This window comes from Aspergillus viridinutans (assembly GCF_018404265.1).
Source record: "Aspergillus viridinutans IFM 47045 DNA, scaffold_2, whole genome shotgun sequence".
Lineage (NCBI taxonomy): Eukaryota > Fungi > Ascomycota > Eurotiomycetes > Eurotiales > Aspergillaceae > Aspergillus > Aspergillus viridinutans.
The window spans coordinates 3,988,770-4,005,627 of record NW_025091218.1 but is presented as its reverse complement, the minus strand read 5'-3'; the positions used below and the strand labels follow the sequence as shown (position 1 = coordinate 4,005,627).

Sequence of the window (16,858 nt, the reverse complement as noted above, 5' to 3'; positions counted from 1 at the left end):
GGGCAGCAAAGGACAGAGACAGCTCTCGAAGTGGGTATCATCGACCAGCAGTTCAACCCATCAGAAAACAAGCCATGTGAAGAACGAACGCCCCTAGTGAGACATTGAGAGCGACAGTTGTATGCCAAAGACACCGAGAAAAAAATAGCAAACCAGCAAACCGGTAGAGAAGAAGATCATCGTATATCGAAGCCGGTGACGCCCCAGAACCTTTTATACAGCGAAAGGGAAAGTGATCCAGCAAGGACAGCCAAAGAGTAGATAGATGGAATTAGATTCCAGGCCAGCGATTACGAAGGCCGTCGGACCAACGCTGGTAAAGAACATCCGACAGTTGCTTGGTGTGTTCCATTCCCGGCACCTGCTGACCGGGAAGGGTTGACAGCTGCGCCGGCGGCCAATTGGAGTCCGGCGCTGCTGACGACTGACGGCGACGGTGGCTCTTCAGATGTGGATTATTTTGTGCTAAAACGAGCCGTGGTCTCTGTGGGGATTCGGGTTGTGGAGCTTGCGGGACGAGAGTTGCGAGTTTCGAATCACTGCAAAGGAGGCGAGAGTCAGTCAGTGTTACGCTAGTGACGGACACGCGAATCTGCGATCACCGACCTTTGAAGTTTCTCATTCATAGATTTGAGAATATGGTATAGTCCCTCGGGGTCGACCATCTCCAGGTCGCTCCAGGCCTCCGCCAGTCTTGAGATGGCTTCTCTTTTCTCCTGGTCTGCGGTAGTGCCAAGGACCTCCTGGCAAGCAAGGCCGACGGCCTTGCTATAAGCTCGGCGCCCTAGCTGAGCCTCCTTGCTGTTCGAATCCGAATACAGTGTCTTGGGACTTGCGTTCTCATCAACAGCGATTTGGTACTGGTTTATGTACGAGGTGTCGGGCCCGGTCTTATCCGACACCCGACGGAACTGGCGAACTGTTGACGGGCTGTTGCCAAAAGTCAAGTTGACGCCCAGGGGCTGCTTTACGCCACTTGATCGTCGCTTTGGCCGTCGCACAGAGGGACTCCGGTCAGCCGCTGGAGTTCGTCGCACGGTCGAGTTCGTGGCATGCTTCGGCGGGAGAGGCGGACTGGACATGTGCAGATTGTCCATCAGCTCCGAGGCTTCGTCGTACAAACGGTCTCGTGTATCTCGGTCAGCTACTAGGTCCTGCGAATCCTCTGGGATCGACGTGGGAGGTGCCTTGACAGTGTCAAAGACCCATCCGTCGTCGTCTTCCAGCCGCGTGATAGTATTGCTGTGCGAGTATGATTAGCGGATGGACAACTCAAAACCCCAGGGCGAAAACTCACAGAGACTCTGCATAGTATTTGACGTTCTGCCTCACACCTTTGCCGGCATCCCAATCCTGCTTCCGTTGGATGAGTTCCTGCAACGCCTCGGTCTTCCCTGCATTGCGAATGAATTTGTGCCTCAAAAGCTCCTTCGCGCTGGGTCTCCGATCCGGGTCCTTAGTCAAGCATTGCGCTATAAAGTCCTTGAAAGCGCTGCTATACTCGTTTCCTTCTAATCGAGGGGCCGGCTCCTTTGGAATGAGGAAGAGGACCTTCATTGGGTGCGTACTCGCATGGGGCGGCTCTCCATTGATCATCTCGATCGCGGTAATCCCCAGCGACCAAATGTCCGCTTTATAATCGTATCCGGCTTGTTGAATTACTTCAGGAGCCATCCAGAACGGGGTTCCGACAAAGGTATTGCGTTGCGATTTGATGTTGGTAAGCTGGGCCGCGACGCCAAAGTCGGCCAATTTGACCTTTCCTGTGTGGGAGAGAAGCACATTGGCAGCTTTGATGTCGCGGTGAATTTTGCCTTCACTATGTAAATATTCCATGCCTTGTAGCAGCTGTTGGCAGATAATAGCAACATGCGCTTCGCTGAAGACACCGGGTTTCAGCTATATACCAGTTAGCGATCACGGAGTTCCAATGACGCACTCGACCAATTGACATATTTACCAAGTCGAGACAAGATCCTCCACCCAGGTATTCCATGACAATCCACAGCTTGTGTCCCCGAAGAAAGCTCGCCTTGTACTGCGTCACGTAGGGGCTTGCGCATGTGGCCAGGACGGAGATTTCCTGCTGTATTTCCTGAATATCATCTTCGCTCGATTCGAGGTCGATCTAAAACCATTTCCAGACGGTCAATTGAGAAGCGAAAACAGGTCACACACTCGTGAGGGCGTACATGTTTAATCGCGACAATTTCCCCGGTAGATTTTTCAATAGCCTTGTACACAGTCCCAAAGCTTCCGCCTGCCAACAACAATTTCCTCGTCAGTTAAATGCCCATTGCAAATTCTTCTTTTTTTTTTTGGCGGTTGGTAACCACTCACTTCCCAGCTCCTCCATCATCTGATACCGACTGGCCATATCTCCCTCCATGGTTGCGCGAGTTGCTACCCGAGTCGTCGCTCAGGGGTGGCTGGATCCGAGGCGGATACGCAAAATACAACAACGAGCGGACACACAAGGCGCAACTCGTACAGCTCAACCAGCAGTTCCTGCCCCGGCAAGATTCGATGGCTGATCTGGACAAGTCGAGCACACTCAAAACCCCCAGTGACCAGAAAACAGCTAATTGAGCTGGATGAAAGGGGAAGCAAGTACGTATCTACTTAGGATCCATCACATCTACCTAGTAATCACCAGCCGCACTTTTACCATGGTACAAAACAGGCGGTAGCCCGTAGCTCTGGGCAACCACGCTGCCCAGCCGCCTAAGGCAGCAAAGTGGAGCCTGCCCGCTTACGGAAATTCCCCACTGGTCAGGTAGGTACCTCCCTTAGTCCTTAAGGCCGTAAGGTACATTAAGTACAGAGATCTACAGGGGTTTTCGAATCGTCGATATTCTAGAAGGACGTCAATGATATCGGACTTGCCGATTGATGTAATAAAAATCTATCTATACTTTCGATAATTCGTACCCGCTAGAAACTATTAACGCAATGCAAGCGCTTGATGCCTAAATGTACTTGTAAGGGTTCATAATCCCATTCTAGAAGATTATTAGTAACCTCGGACGATGTGCTGAAATGAGCTAGACTTACCGGATCGTACAAGGTCTTCAGCTGCTTCATCAACTTGAGCATGGTATCATTCTGGCTGTACCCGATGAAATCCTTCTTGGCAAGGCCCAATCCATGCTCGGCGCTGATGCTGCCGTTGCGCTTCTGGATCCACTCATACACCCAAGGCTCAATGGCCTTCTCGACCTCCTTGTTGTACTGCCTGACAGAAATGTTCAAGTGGAGATTTGAGTCACCCATATGGCCATATCCGACGACGGCTCGGACAGGGAAAGAGTCATCGTCGCCCACGAATCCCATCTTCGTCAAGCGCTCACGGCAGTCTTCCACAAGCTGGTACAACTCAGGCAGAGGAATAGAGACGTCATACTTGTAAGTACCGCCGAGGTGGCTCAGAGCTTCCGTAATGCCCTCTCGCCAACGCCAGATAGACTGGAATTGTGTTTCGTCTTGGGCCAGGACACCGTCGGCGACGATTCCCTCACCCATGATATGCTCCAAGAAGCCTTCCAGCTTCTCCATGTCATGCTCTGCATTGGAACCACTGGTTTCGACGAGGCAGTAGAAAGGGTACTCCCCTTCCAGCGGGTACTTTGAGCCAGTCGACTCGTGAACGAGTTTCTGGCTGCGTCCGTCCATCAACTCAAAGGCGGACAAGATCTCGGAAAGGTGACCCTTGGCCTCCTTGTACGCCTGGCGAACCTGGTCATAGCTTTCGAGACCAAAGTAGGCCACATTGACTGCCTTGGGCCGGGGAGGGCACAAGATGGCGACGCCGGTGACGATGCCGATAGTACCTTCTGAGCCGATGAACAACTGCTTCAGATCATAGCCTGTGTTGTTCTTTCTCAAGGTGGAGAGGGAGTCGACGATAGTACCATCCGCCAGGACAGCTTCAAGGCCAAGTACATTGCCATGAAGACTACCGTAGCGCAGCAAACGGAGTCCTCCCGCATTGGTCGCGACGTTTCCTCCGACATGGCACGAACCCTTTGCACCCAAATCCAAGGGGAACAAGTGGTCGCGCTCCGCGAGGTACTGATCTGCTACCTCGAGGATGACACCTGCATCAACGACCAGCACACCAGAGGCCTCATCGAAAGAGCGAATCTTGTTCATGCGTGAAGTATTGATGACGATCTCGTCGAACACAGGCACGGAACCTCCCACCAACCCGGTATTACCTCCCTGGGGAACAACAGCCAGCTTCTTCTCATTGCAGTATTTCAAGATCTGGCTAACCTCCTCCTTGTTCTGTGGCTTAAGGACTAGTTTCGTGTGGCCGCGGTATTTGCGCATCCAGTCGGCATTGAAGGGTTCAATATCGTCCGTAGCATCTGTTGTCACTCCATCAATCACAGCCGATTGAGCGCCAAGCAGCTCCTTGAAGTACTTCACATCCTGTTCCGTGATCTCGGCGAAATTGGGATTGCGCTTGAGTTCGGGATAGGCGTTGGTGGTGTACTTGATTTCTCTTGTCGCATTACCTCCGACAACGGAGCTGACACTGAAAGATCTTGCGGCCGGCACAGAAGCACCGTTGGCGAGGATGGGGCGCACCCAACAGCGAGGCTTGGGTACACGAGCCCGTCGGAGGGCAACCGAAAGGTTTCTGGCGCTCGACATTGTCTCAGTGACCGACAATGGGAGGTTAGAAAAGTTGTCAAGTCGGCGAGCACCGGCGATCTAAAATGCTCACTGTTGGCGTACTGCCAACATCATGGCGAAGGCGGTGACGATCGGAGACTTATCCGCTCTGACGCATGAAATGATAACAAAGAATGAGTTGGTATGATCACGTGATGGTACAGTGTGGTATTAGCCTATTAGCACATCTTTCTGAAGAGCTCAAGAGTGAAGAGTTCGCATGAAATGAGCCCGTTCGAGAACTAGCCATACAGGCAATTAATATCAAGCCGGAAAACTCGACTTGGCATAGAGATTACAGATACCTCACCGCTACCCGTCGTATACGGTTTACGGGCAGGAACTGTCAAGCTTCTCAGGGCAGTGTCGAACTGATGTAGGCACCGTAGGAGCATGGACCTTTTGTTATAACCAACTGCAGGAGTAATTCTTACTAGCGATCAAGGTTGAGGTCAAGCTATCCTTTGCAATAAGCGGACCAATTTGATATTACATACCATTGGACCCTTCCAAGGCATGAGCTTGAGGCGAATTGCTGGCCAATCTTTGCGATTTCAGTAAAACAACCAGGTGCTCAGGGATATGCGGAATCTTTCCTATTCCTCTCATAGAACAAGTAACTCTCCTCTCAACTTTAAGAGCAATTCGTCATTATTGTTTCGGGGTTGATCTCTCTGCGCGGCTTTGGAACAGGACATAATGAGGGTCGTTACGTCATGTGGATAGGCACAGCACACCGGTAACGGTAGAGTGGTAGAGGGGCACTCTGGCACTGCTATTTCAATAAGCCTCCAGCACCCAATTCGAAACACACAAGCGACTGAACAAGAGTACAATAAAATGTCGACTACTGTCTTGATTACTGGAGCTACCGGCTTGCTGGGCCGTCAGGTTTTCAATACATTCAAGCATTCTGGCTGCTTTGTTGTCGGTCAAGGCTACTCTAGAGCTACCCCGCCCACGATTCTCAAGGCAGACCTGGAGAAACCGGAGGATATCAAGAATCTGTTGGACGAAGCAAAGTGGGCGCCCTTGCGTTGTCGTTGATGTTCTTTCGTACTACTCATCGGCAATGCTCCGATGTATTCTATTCTTGAGCTGAGGACTGACCTTGCAAACCAGACCTCAGATTGTTATCCATTGTATGCGAATGATACCGAAGCACACTCAATGCATCTGCAATTGGGACTGACCACTCGTTTTAGGCGCCGCCAACCGGTCTCCCGACTTGTGTGATAAGAACCCTGAGCAAGCTCGTCGGGTCAATGTTGATGCCACCCGCACCCTCGCAGAAGAGACCTCTTCTCGAAAAGCGTTGCTGGTCTACATCTCAACCGATTATGTCTTCTCCGGAAAGGAGGGAGAGGCTCCTTACGAGGTCGATGCAGAGCCCTCGCCGACGAATTACTACGGCCAGCTCAAGCGAGACGGCGAAATCGCAGTGCTAGAAGCCACAAAGGATACCGGGTTAGGGGTTGTTCTCCGTGTGCCTGTGCTGTATGGTACTGCTCAGAATAACTCCGAGAGCGCTGTGAATACCCTGATCGATGCTGTCTGGAAGGCTCAGGATGAGAACGCGGGTGTGAAGATGGACGACTGGGCGCAGCGCTACCCGACAAACACCGAGGATGTAGCTCGTGTGTGCCGTGACATTGTCATCAAATATCTCAAACAACGGTCACGGATTCATGAACTCCCCAAGATTCTGCATTTCTCGTCGGAAGATCGGATGACCAAGTACGAAATCTGCGAGAAACTTGCGGAGGTACTTGGTCTTTCCCTGGTAGGGATGATCAGGAACAAGCAAGGAAACGATCCAAACGCATCTGTGCAAAGGCCTTATGATACTCACCTCTCAACCAAGGTGCTAAAGGATTTGGACATTGACGTCCAGACGACTGACTTTGTCGCATGGTGGTAAGTACCTGCTGTATGTGGCCTCCCAAACCGTGGCTAGAACTAATTCTGGATGTAGGCGGAAGCATTTGGGGGCTTATAGGAAATGATTGATTTGTCCCAAGGAAAGGGGACGTGAGGCAATCCCATGATTGATATGAGATGATTAAAAAGCATTTTTGCTAGAAAATAAATACTACATTGCAACGAAGTAATGATGGACCTCGTCGCCAGGCACAGTCCTATGCAAAGACGGACGCAGGGGCAGAATGACCGATGCAGGAACCCAGCCGGGCTGTACGACGCGGAGTTCAAATGAACAACCAGAGACTCGAACCAACCTCTGATCTGAATTCGGGAATAGTTGTAATCCGATTACAATTGAGCGAAGTGGAATAGCATGATGTGTCATCAGTCACTATGTTAATCACCCGATTGTGGGTATGTCGATCCGCATCACATCCTCCCATGTCAGAATCCATGTGGCCCTGTAGGCTGTGAGGCTGCCAGTCAGGTACCAGGACGATCATAGTTCCATCTCCTAGATACTAGGTTCAGATAGATATTCTCCGTAGATAGAGTTCAAAACAATAATTGAGAATATTAATCTTGATCGATAATAATGCTGCCTAAGATGATGACGCCAGTGATCTTACGTCGATAATGCCTGCAGGATTCATTCCTCCCAGCCACACACCGTCTTTTTCCCTGCGCCGTGCCCGGAATTCTTTCCCACTTGAATTTGGATAGTTGTGCATTTGCCCCTCGATGAACGCATCTCCTGGAGTTAAGTCGCAGTATTCGTCTATATTCCTCTCTCTGTGCCGTCATGTCATTATGGAGAGTGAAGTGAAGCCGAGCGACTGGTTGCAGTAATTAAAGTGCAAGCCAACCGTAACTAACTAATATTAATTAATCTCCGCTCCTCTAACTCGTAGACTAGATTGTCGACTCCCGCAATCCAGTCTCGTGCTCCTCTATGGCGCACTTCCGTCCATGGTGATAAAATATTACTGTCGCGCTGATTCGCTTCAAATCCCTTTGGTCTATTTTAGGGCTTCTAGGATTTGGGTTGACAGGACAAGGAATGCCTGAGCATTTGTGAAACGTCTCTACAGGATCCAAGGGGCTTGTTGTGCCGTGGTTATTTTCAGTTTCGCCTCATTTTCCCCCCCCTCCCCCTCTCATTTCTCATTTTTTCTTCCCTCGCTTCCTCCCTTCGACATCTTCCCAACCAATTCGATATTATTCTCCTTACTTTTGCGTGGCTTCGGAACTCAACCTCTGATACCGTTGAGAACGAGCTCAGTTCTGAGCCCGTCCATTGAGGAGACTGACTGTCTGGCCACTTGGTCACCGTCTGAATACAAGCGCGTCGATGCAAAACAATGCAACCCGCACCTACAAGACGATCCGTGTAAGAAGCGTGCCTTGAGGAGAGCCCATCGCCATGGCGATGGAAACACAGACCACCAGCATGGAGGCTGGCCGCGACCAGGGCTCATTGAAGTTCTCCCGCTATCGATCCGTCCGAAGAGCAGCCACACAGAAGCAGCCCAAGCAGCTGAACACCTCGATTGCTTCTGCCCCCTGCCCCCCGAGCGCCCCTGCGACTGGATCCCACCATGGGACGACATCTACCACTGATTCAATCAACCGCGGCATGTCCCGATACAGACGCCAACGCGATCCGACAGCCCCTGCCATGACCGTGCAGTCTGCGGTCCCAGCCCTTCCGACGCATAAAACCCAATTGAACGGCCACAAACTGCTGCGCATTCCCGGGGATCAGACCGTTGCAGCGGCAGCAGCAGCGCACGTACCAGCGATGGCTCGAAGCATGACGGAACCTGCGAAAACCACAACGAACCCGTTCGGCAACGACGCCGGCGCTACTGAGGACTCGGAAGCCGAGCGCGAGAGACACAGGCAGGAGGCGATGGCTCGCTTAACAGGGGAAACTACAAAGCCCGCGCCAGCTGTTTCGAATCATCGGAGAGTGACTCCACGGGCCGCAGACGGCCGGCGCAAGCATGACGATGTGCAGGAAGGGTCCCGTCGGCATCGCAAGTCGGATGAAACCTCCGAGCCGAAGCGTCGATCTTTCAAGGAGAAGATGAAGCTTGCTATACCCAAGGACAAGTCGGCCACAGAGTCGTCGGCCGTCAAATCCCCCGAGCCTCCTACAGGAAATCACTTTACTGGCGTGGATGCACCTGTTTCCGCGGTGAATTCAGGGAAGCGCAGCGTTCTGGTCCAATATGGGAGGATGTCGGCCAAGATGCCCGTCATGCCGTCGACACGGGTTCACGATCTGCTAGTTACTGCCTCGGAGTGTCTGGCAAGGGAGATCGATCCCCCCAAGTTCATTATGATGGAGTCGTTCAATCAGCTGGGGCTGGAGCGGCCCTTGCGCAGATACGAGTGTGTGAGGGATATCATGAATTCGTGGGCGTATGATGGGGAGAACGCATTGATTATTGTTCCTGCGGCAAGCATCGAGTCCTTGCGCCCGCTTGAAGCGCAGAATGTACCGACCACGCCGCCCGCGGATGTAACAGTGCACATCTACTACTCACAACGGCCCCGGAAGTGGGACAAGCGCTTTGTCACCCTTCGTTCGGATGGGCAGGTCACCGTTTCTAAGAAGGAACATGGCAAGGACCAAACGAATGCTTGTCATCTTTCGGATTTTGATATCTATTATCCTACGCCGGATTTTCTGAGAAAAAATGTGGATCCACCAAAGAAAATCTGCCAGGCAATCAAGAGTCAGCAAAAGTCGAGCATGTTCCTCTCGACGGAGAATTTTGTCCACTTCTTCTCCACCAGTGACAGGGCAGTCGCCGAGCAGTGGCATCAAGCAGTGCAAACATGGCGCAGCTGGTATCTCGTTCACAAAAAAGGCGCAGGCCAGAGTGAAGATGACGAGGAGGTTAACAGCCTCCACCGGCAGAGGAATGGCTCTTCTCATTCCAAGTCGAGTCAGCCACCTCCGTTCAAACCCTTGGTGGACCTGGATTCTGTTGCGGAGCACGAAGCACCATTACAGCATTCTTCCCCTGAGGAGCAGCTCAAATCAAGCAAGAGCAAAGATATCTTCTCGCGAAAGACACGCTCGCGCGAGCGTGGACCGCCACCATCGTCTTTCCCGAAATCCCTGGCGGAGTCGGACCCGTCGGGCTCAGCAGTGCAGCCCACCGACGGCTCCCCATTCGCCTCGTCAGGTCTTCTGGGTCGCGCGTATACGCAACGTCAACAGGCTATGAAGGAACGAGAAGAGAAGGAAAAGAGGGCCAATGAAGAGCCGTTTATTGCTCATGGACTGGTCGGAAGTATGAGCACGCGTCGCGGTCCCGTCAGCCGGCCTGCCAGTCGTTCAAACACGATGACCTCGGCGCATGCTCCGGACATGGGTAGTGCCAAGCGGTCTCTGTCTGTCAACAGAGGCAAACCGCTGGTCGACCTAACTCCGGCTTACCAAGAGCCTCCACAACATGCTCGCAAGGGGAGAGGCGTTTCCGTCGAACCGGGCGTCCCATTGATTGACGCTGCCACGGGACCTGAGCCCGTGGGAGCCATCGCTGTCCCGCCATCGACAACTTGGAGACGTCCACCCGTGCCACCAGAACCTGCGCCAAGTGCAGAAACGCAGACCCGCAAGCGCTCCAACACCCTTCGCAGCACCAGCAACCAGCGACACCACACCGCACCTGCATCTCCAGTCACCCCCGTGGACAGCACACAGCCACCCGAGGGCCCATTCCTCGCTAACAGCCTCCTTGCACGTTCCGCACAGCTCGCTGCTGCGCAAAGCAGCGGCCCAGTCGGCCACGGCGTGGCCACCGGCGATCGCAACGCCTCGAAGCCAATGCTGGATCTCACGCCGGCCAACCCCTTTGCCGAAGGCAGCCTGCTACGGAACCTATAGCATCATTTAACGATAACGATATTGCTTGCACCTGTTGATGCGTACTAGCACTCTGGCGTTGGTGTCCATGATGACTCATACAACTGGATTTCAGGGGTTTTCTGCTTACTTTACCATCTTTGATTTGCTTGCTCATTTCTGTCTTCATGTCTTGAATATCTCCGCGGATTTCCATGCGATATACATCTGATACCCTGTAGAAGTACTCAATGAATGCAATTCAAGTGATAACTCTAACAAATTACCCTCCTGGTCCATGAAGACTATGTCAGCTCATTAGCGCCGTCACATTGATATCTCCCACCAAGCCCTGGAGATATAGTTCCCACGAAGTGTATTTGCGATCATAGTCACTACTTACTCATGAGAGAAGAGGTGAAATCCAGATTGATTAGAAGGAAACTATAAGTCTATCTTGTAAGTGATTATGGCTATGTCGCCGAATATAGATAGTACAAAAGTTCAGAATAATAAATAAACAGGAATAGTAAAGCAAGAAAGAAATACAGTAAACAAACGAACACGTCCAAATGAGCGACGGCAGTCAGAGAACTAGGCGAAGATGGTCACTTCCTTCCGAGCCTCTCCTTAATGCTCGCAAGGTTCCACTTCCTGACCCGGAAAAGGTAGTACAAGACCGTCGCCATGAAGATATTAAACACGACATAGGCCCAGATTATCCCGAAATTCCGCCAGCGTTGGGACCATTCGATATCGCTCGCGGCGAGATACTGGTCCGCAACGGTCAAGGAGCAGAATTTGCAGTCGGACGTAGCGTCGGGGTTCTGGAGCTGGCCACCGGCAAGTTTCATATATTCTGCCATGTACTCGTAGCAGGTTTGGTTCGCGGGGGGGTCAAAGACGGAGAGTTCGGCTGCTGAGCAGACGACGTTCCTGGCGTGGAGCTGCGTGGACGCCATGCCTCCGATCCAGTATGTAAAGGGCGAGACGCGATACATAAAGATCCAGAAACCCGGTAGGGCGGATGGGGATTGCATCACGCCGCAGAATGTCAGCGCCATTGAGAACAGGAGAACCACGACGGGGCTGGCAGTCTGCGTGTCTGGGATTGCTGCAATCACCATGTGGGAGAAGGTGCTGGCGTAAACGTAGAATTGGATGCAGTAAAGCAGAACCAGACCCTGCCGCTCAGGTGATTGATTGGCGCCCACAACGGGAAAGTAGTAGCAGGCGAAGGTGAGGATCCCCATGACGATTTGATATGGGATTTCCACCGCGATGTTGGCAATCAAGAAGGCCTTCCACGAGTACGCCTTGCTGGGTCGTTCGCGAACTTCGTATAATGATCGTTGAGTGACAAATAGGGGCATGATCTAAAAAAGGCAGTTTAATATCATGGTATCCGCAGTGGGACGTGTTTATCGGGGCCTTACCTGCTGAACAAGAGATGCAAAGATAGAGCAAACCATGAATAAGGAGAAAAGGACTGTCTGCATGCCCGCTAGCGATGGTTTGGCATCGAAGAAGGAGAAGCCGATGAACAAGCCAGCCATAATGGCCAGACCCCATTTGGAGGCGATGTATTCCGGCATTCGCCAGTACTGCTGGCAGACACGGCGCGAAACGACGTACAACTGAAACCAGAAAGGCATCGCGAATTCGGTGTGCGACTGATCATTGTCCCCTTCGTGGGTGGATTTCCTTTCCTCATGGATGCGGTCAATCTCTTCCTGGACCGCCCGGCTCTCAGGACTCTGATTCCAAACATCAAACCAATCCTGTCCTTTGTCGTTGGTCCTAGCGTTGACGACTTCGATCATGTACTCCGCAGGGTTCTCCAATTCGCCGCATTTCCGGCCCCCGTTTGACTCAAAGTAGTCGAGTAGGGTGCGAGAGTTATCCCCCACAGGACCAAAATAGACAGTCTTGCCACCTTTTGCAAGGAACAGTAGCTGATCGAACTCCTGAAAGAGAATGGCGCTCGGCTGGTGGATGGTACAGAGAATGGCTTGCCCGCTATCAGCCAACCTACGCAGGAACGAGCAAATAGCCCATGAACTCTGCGAATCCAGGCCACTAGTTCAAACATTAGCTCAGACAATTCTACTGCGCACGGGACGCCATCATCTGCTTACCTTGTCGGCTCGTCAAGGAAAAGAAGTAGCTTGGGTTTTGCAGCAAGTTCCACGCCGATGGTCAGTAACTTGCGTTGTTCGACGTTCAATCCTTCACCTGGAACTCCAACAATGGCTTCGGCAAATTCCTCCATCCTCAGCATGCGAATCACATCTTCAACATAGTCGTACTTCTCCTGGATTGAGACCGTGGGTGGCTGACGCAGTAGGGCACTGAAACGCAATGATTCCCGCACGGTAGCAGTTTCAAGATGAAGATCTTGCTGCTGAACATATCCCGTCTTTCTCTGGAAGCTGGTGTCTAAGGGTTTGCCATTGACAAACATATCCCCGGTGATAACACCCATACTAGTTCGGTGCGCCAGGACATCCAGCAGGGTAGTTTTACCCGCTCCGCTTACACCCATCAATGCGGTTAGAGTGCCAGGTTTAACCCAGCCGGAAACATGATCAAGAAGGCGTCGTGGTTCCCCTTTGATCTCGATATCATAGCAAATATCACGCCACGTGAATATATCTTGCTGTGGTGGCAGAGTCAGTTCGCCCGTGGTTGTTTCATGCGCAGGTTTAACAGAACCCATCTCGATTCCACTCTCTTCATCGGAAGTGGATTTGACATTTTCAGCACGCATGTGCTTGGGCTGATGATTGCGCCGGAAGACCAATGCCTCAGCGGTACTGGTGGTTGACGAATTTAGCTCCGAAGCCAGAAAGTAAATGGTCATAAAGCCAATGAGAAAGGCAATTAGGATCCCGAAATTCCGCCAAACATGATCGTAGCTATACTTGAAATTGTAGAAGATATAGCGGTCACCACTCACGGTAGTTTGACCAGCTACAGAGCCAGAAGCAGAACAAGAGAAGCTGTCACCAGAGAGGTCTGCGTAAGCTGGCACAAAGTTGGCGCATGGGAAATCACGGCCATGGAACTCATTTGCGACCAGGATCTCAAAGGCATAGTAGATCGGGTTGATATAATGGATCCATTCGAACCATGGATGCATCGATGGCACTGGAAGGACATAGCCAGTGTAGACAATCAGCGCAAGGATCAACACGCCAGCCAGACCCATTGCCTGTGAGGCTGTTTTTGTCACTGCAGCCAGAGTCCGGAAAACCGCGCTCATGACAAACATGATGATGAAAGTGATTAAGAAGTAGATGAAGAACTGTGATGCCTCCCTGCGAAGGTTCGCTAGAAAGTATAGGATGATATTGAAGACCACAGCAAGGACAAATTTAACTGGAATGTCACTGATTACTCCGGCGATTGCCTCTGTGGAAGGATGGTAAAATGCGTAGGACACCTGCTTCTCAACAATTGGGCGTTGGGAATACAGACTGTTGATTTCCGACATCGCTGTCAATGCATTCAGTAAGACTGCGAAGAACAACGTTGCGCCCCTTGATGATAAGCCTGCTGTAGTCTCGGGGGATCCATAGAAAACGGAACCGATAATGAGAGCCATGACAATGTTACCAATCACGGTTGATAGGGTCGAGGAGATGTCGTTCCACAACCGTTGGTATGCTCGTCGCGTGTTCAGTTTGATCTGCATTGGTACGCTGATGAGGTACGGAGATCCTGGCCGGCTGTTTTTGGACTGCACGTCCTGCTTCCTCTTTCGAAAGTGAGCGGCAGCTTTCTCATCGTCGCCTGGGGGATGTAAAGTCTCAAATTCCTTAATTTGCTCCTGTAGACGTTGATACTCTTGCGACTGAAGCCAGTACTTCTCAAAATCCTCTGGTGTATAGGGAACGAGTTTCTCCATACCAGCGCGGGGGCGTCGCTCCTGGGGATTTGTGATTGAGGTGAGAAAGTCGCCTGTCGTTTGTCGAGGAGGACACTCCCAGCCTTGCCGTTCGAAAAAGCCCTTTGCGGTGGACGCTGGCCCGAAGAAGATTTGGCGCCCTTCATAGAGGACGGTGACATTGTCAAAGAGGTCATATATGCTTTGACTGGCCTGGTAGATTGCCACGGCATGCGCGGTTCCTGCAAGATCGGCCAGTAGTCGGAGAGACTCGATGAACTTGAGAGCCGTGGCCGAGTCCAGTCCACGAGTGGAATTATCCCAAGCTGCGAGAGGCGTAGCCGCAAGAGCCATTTCCGCTTCACTCGAAAGTCAGCACACTAGCCGATGCCTCTGGGAAAAGGGCGGATACAGACTGCAACATACCTATCGAGACTCGTTTGCGTTCCCCTCCAGAGACTCCACGAACGAAGTCATTTCCAACTTTCGTGTTATAGGTATGGCTCAAGCCACATACCGCCATGATCACCTGTGCTGCGTACTTGGCATGCTCGTCCCGGGACATATCGCGGAACCGGTGCGAGGGAGTGCGAGCGGCGGCTGCAAACTCGAGTGTTTGTCCCACAGTAAGATGGGGAAAGTGTTTATCTACCTGCAAGGAAGAACAGTTGAGGTTAGCGCAAGCGCATGTGTGAGCACGATTGCTGCCAGCTTACCTCCTGGTTGTAGACAATTTCGCCTTTGAACTCTTTCATCATGCGTGCTTGAGAGACGCCTTCAAACCCCAGTTAGTGACAAGGAATAGCAGCGGGGAATAGTTCAGAAGTCATTGGTACCGTTGTAATGTAGAACACTTGTCGGATCAACGTCAAGTCCATGAGTCTCGCCGCAGAGTGTCTTTAGGAAGGTGCTGCAACCTGCTCCTGGACGCCCAAGTACCAACAACAGCTCCCCACTCTTCATCAGGCCGTTGAAGGACTTGAGAATTAGACGAGATGGAGAATGCCTCTGACGAAGCAGTTCCGGAAGTCGAAAGGGGATTGCCAAGGTTGAACCAACCGTGTCCTGTAGCTGAAGGGCAGCCCCAGACCCGGAGACATTCAGTTGTTTGAACACAATTCCGGCCTGTGGAGGCGAGAGACCTCTCCCTTTGGCGTCTGCCACAATGGTTCTGAGCCACTTTTCCAGATCGAATTCCACCGACTGCGGATCCAGCGCAGGGTCATCCTCCGCTACAGCGGGCGTGGTATGCGCTTCTGGAGCGCCTGCCTCCGACCGTCTGCGCGACTTCTCCGACTGCTGGGTGGCAATCCGCCTCAGGTTCTCCGTCTCATCTGCTCTGATAAGGTCCATGGGAGATCTGACCGTAGATTCGTAAGTGACTTCCTCATGTTGAGATCCAGGATCCTCAAGTAAGTACTCGTCCTGACTGTTGGCGCTCATGGTGTGGTCGTGCTTGACCGATGATACACCAGGCAGGTGAAGAAATAGGAAAAAAAGTATCTGATAGCACTCAGGACTGATCAACTGGCCGGTATCTCTGTTTCAATTCCTTGTCGAATATCAATGTCCCAAGCCTTGAGCGGGGGATGTAGTTGACTATTATGACTATTGTTGTCACCGCCGTTCTCTTTCCTTTGTCCGGAAACTACCCTTCCGACAAGTCCAACGGATATTCTCAGCTTCATTTTCTCCGAGAATTAGGAATATGCAGACATCCCTCGGATACACAGGTGGCACCGCGAGGGTGATAGTCCGTCTTGCATCCATTTCGGGCCCAATTGTAGGACAAATCGGGGATATCGAGTACCGGGACCGAGAGGCGCAGTTTCCAATTCGACCCAGAGGATCCAGGGTTTACCGATGTACTATTGACAGATAGATTTTGCATCTAGCACATTGGTCTGGTTACTCTGGTATAGTTGGATGGGGATCTAGTAAATGCTTGGGAATGCTACAAGTCCGCTGACTCAGCGCCTTTACCCCATAACCCCGACACTAACTGGAGAACAAGAATACAAAGACGCAACTTCGGTCAGTGATCATCCATAATAACGGGTCGTTCGGCAATCGGGACACTTTCTATTTCTTCCGACGCCTGGGACTGTCCATATCTTCTGCATGCTCGGGAACACGCACGTTACTACTGGCAGATCAGTCGATCATTTACCTCAAAAGCCGATGACTAAGCGGATTCCGACTCCTCGTCATGCCAGTGTACTACTGAGTCGATGGACGTAACTCGATCTGTAAGTGCGCTAAATAAACCAGCGCTATTGAGTAATCGGACCTTGCTGATTCTTCAAGCCTTGATGAACTTGGCTGAGGAGGAAATAACACACTTTTCAGGTGCGGCTGTTTTCCACTGGTCGAGGAGTGACAGAGGCAGCATCATTGCGGGTACTTGTCCTGCTTAGATTGGGGGTGACCATACGGTCCATACCCCTGGAATACGATTCCTGGCCGAAACAATATGAATCATCCTGCAAATGTGATGCCCGTTC

The 16,858-nt window shown here is 51.7% G+C and overlaps 5 protein-coding genes across 5 annotated transcripts; 2 read left to right on the top strand and 3 right to left on the bottom strand.

Annotated features, from left to right (window-relative positions):
• Positions 1-271: 271 nt before the first annotated feature.
• On the bottom strand, positions 272-2,389 carry Aspvir_004820 (STE20 family serine/threonine-protein kinase; the record flags this gene model as incomplete). The annotated part of the gene is made up of 6 exons (XM_043268042.1): positions 272-539; positions 607-1,242; positions 1,298-1,899; positions 1,961-2,128; positions 2,193-2,260; positions 2,341-2,389. 6 exons carry the CDS (start codon positions 2,387-2,389, stop codon positions 272-274), a joined length of 1,791 nt encoding a protein of 596 aa, XP_043123977.1.
• Positions 2,390-2,969: 580 nt separating this feature from the next.
• On the bottom strand, positions 2,970-4,659 carry Aspvir_004819 (FAD-binding oxidoreductase; the record flags this gene model as incomplete). The annotated part of the gene is made up of 2 exons (XM_043268041.1): positions 2,970-3,002; positions 3,055-4,659. The coding sequence occupies 2 exons, from the start codon at positions 4,657-4,659 to the stop codon at positions 2,970-2,972; spliced, it is 1,638 nt and encodes a 545-aa protein (XP_043123976.1).
• Positions 4,660-5,520: 861 nt separating this feature from the next.
• On the top strand, positions 5,521-6,686 carry Aspvir_004818 (dTDP-4-dehydrorhamnose reductase family protein; the record flags this gene model as incomplete). Its single annotated transcript, XM_043268040.1, has 4 exons — positions 5,521-5,702; positions 5,803-5,822; positions 5,886-6,597; positions 6,656-6,686. The coding sequence occupies 4 exons, from the start codon at positions 5,521-5,523 to the stop codon at positions 6,684-6,686; spliced, it is 945 nt and encodes a 314-aa protein (XP_043123975.1).
• Positions 6,687-8,026: 1,340 nt separating this feature from the next.
• Positions 8,027-10,507, top strand: Aspvir_004817 (uncharacterized protein; the record flags this gene model as incomplete). Its single annotated transcript, XM_043268039.1, has 1 exon — positions 8,027-10,507. One exon carries the CDS (start codon positions 8,027-8,029, stop codon positions 10,505-10,507), a length of 2,481 nt encoding a protein of 826 aa, XP_043123974.1.
• Positions 10,508-11,073: 566 nt separating this feature from the next.
• Aspvir_004816 (putative ABC multidrug transporter) lies at positions 11,074-15,797 on the bottom strand (the record flags this gene model as incomplete). Its single annotated transcript, XM_043268038.1, has 6 exons — positions 11,074-11,841; positions 11,902-12,496; positions 12,604-14,713; positions 14,781-15,006; positions 15,071-15,129; positions 15,191-15,797. The coding sequence occupies 6 exons, from the start codon at positions 15,795-15,797 to the stop codon at positions 11,074-11,076; spliced, it is 4,365 nt and encodes a 1,454-aa protein (XP_043123973.1).
• Positions 15,798-16,858: the final 1,061 nt, after the last annotated feature.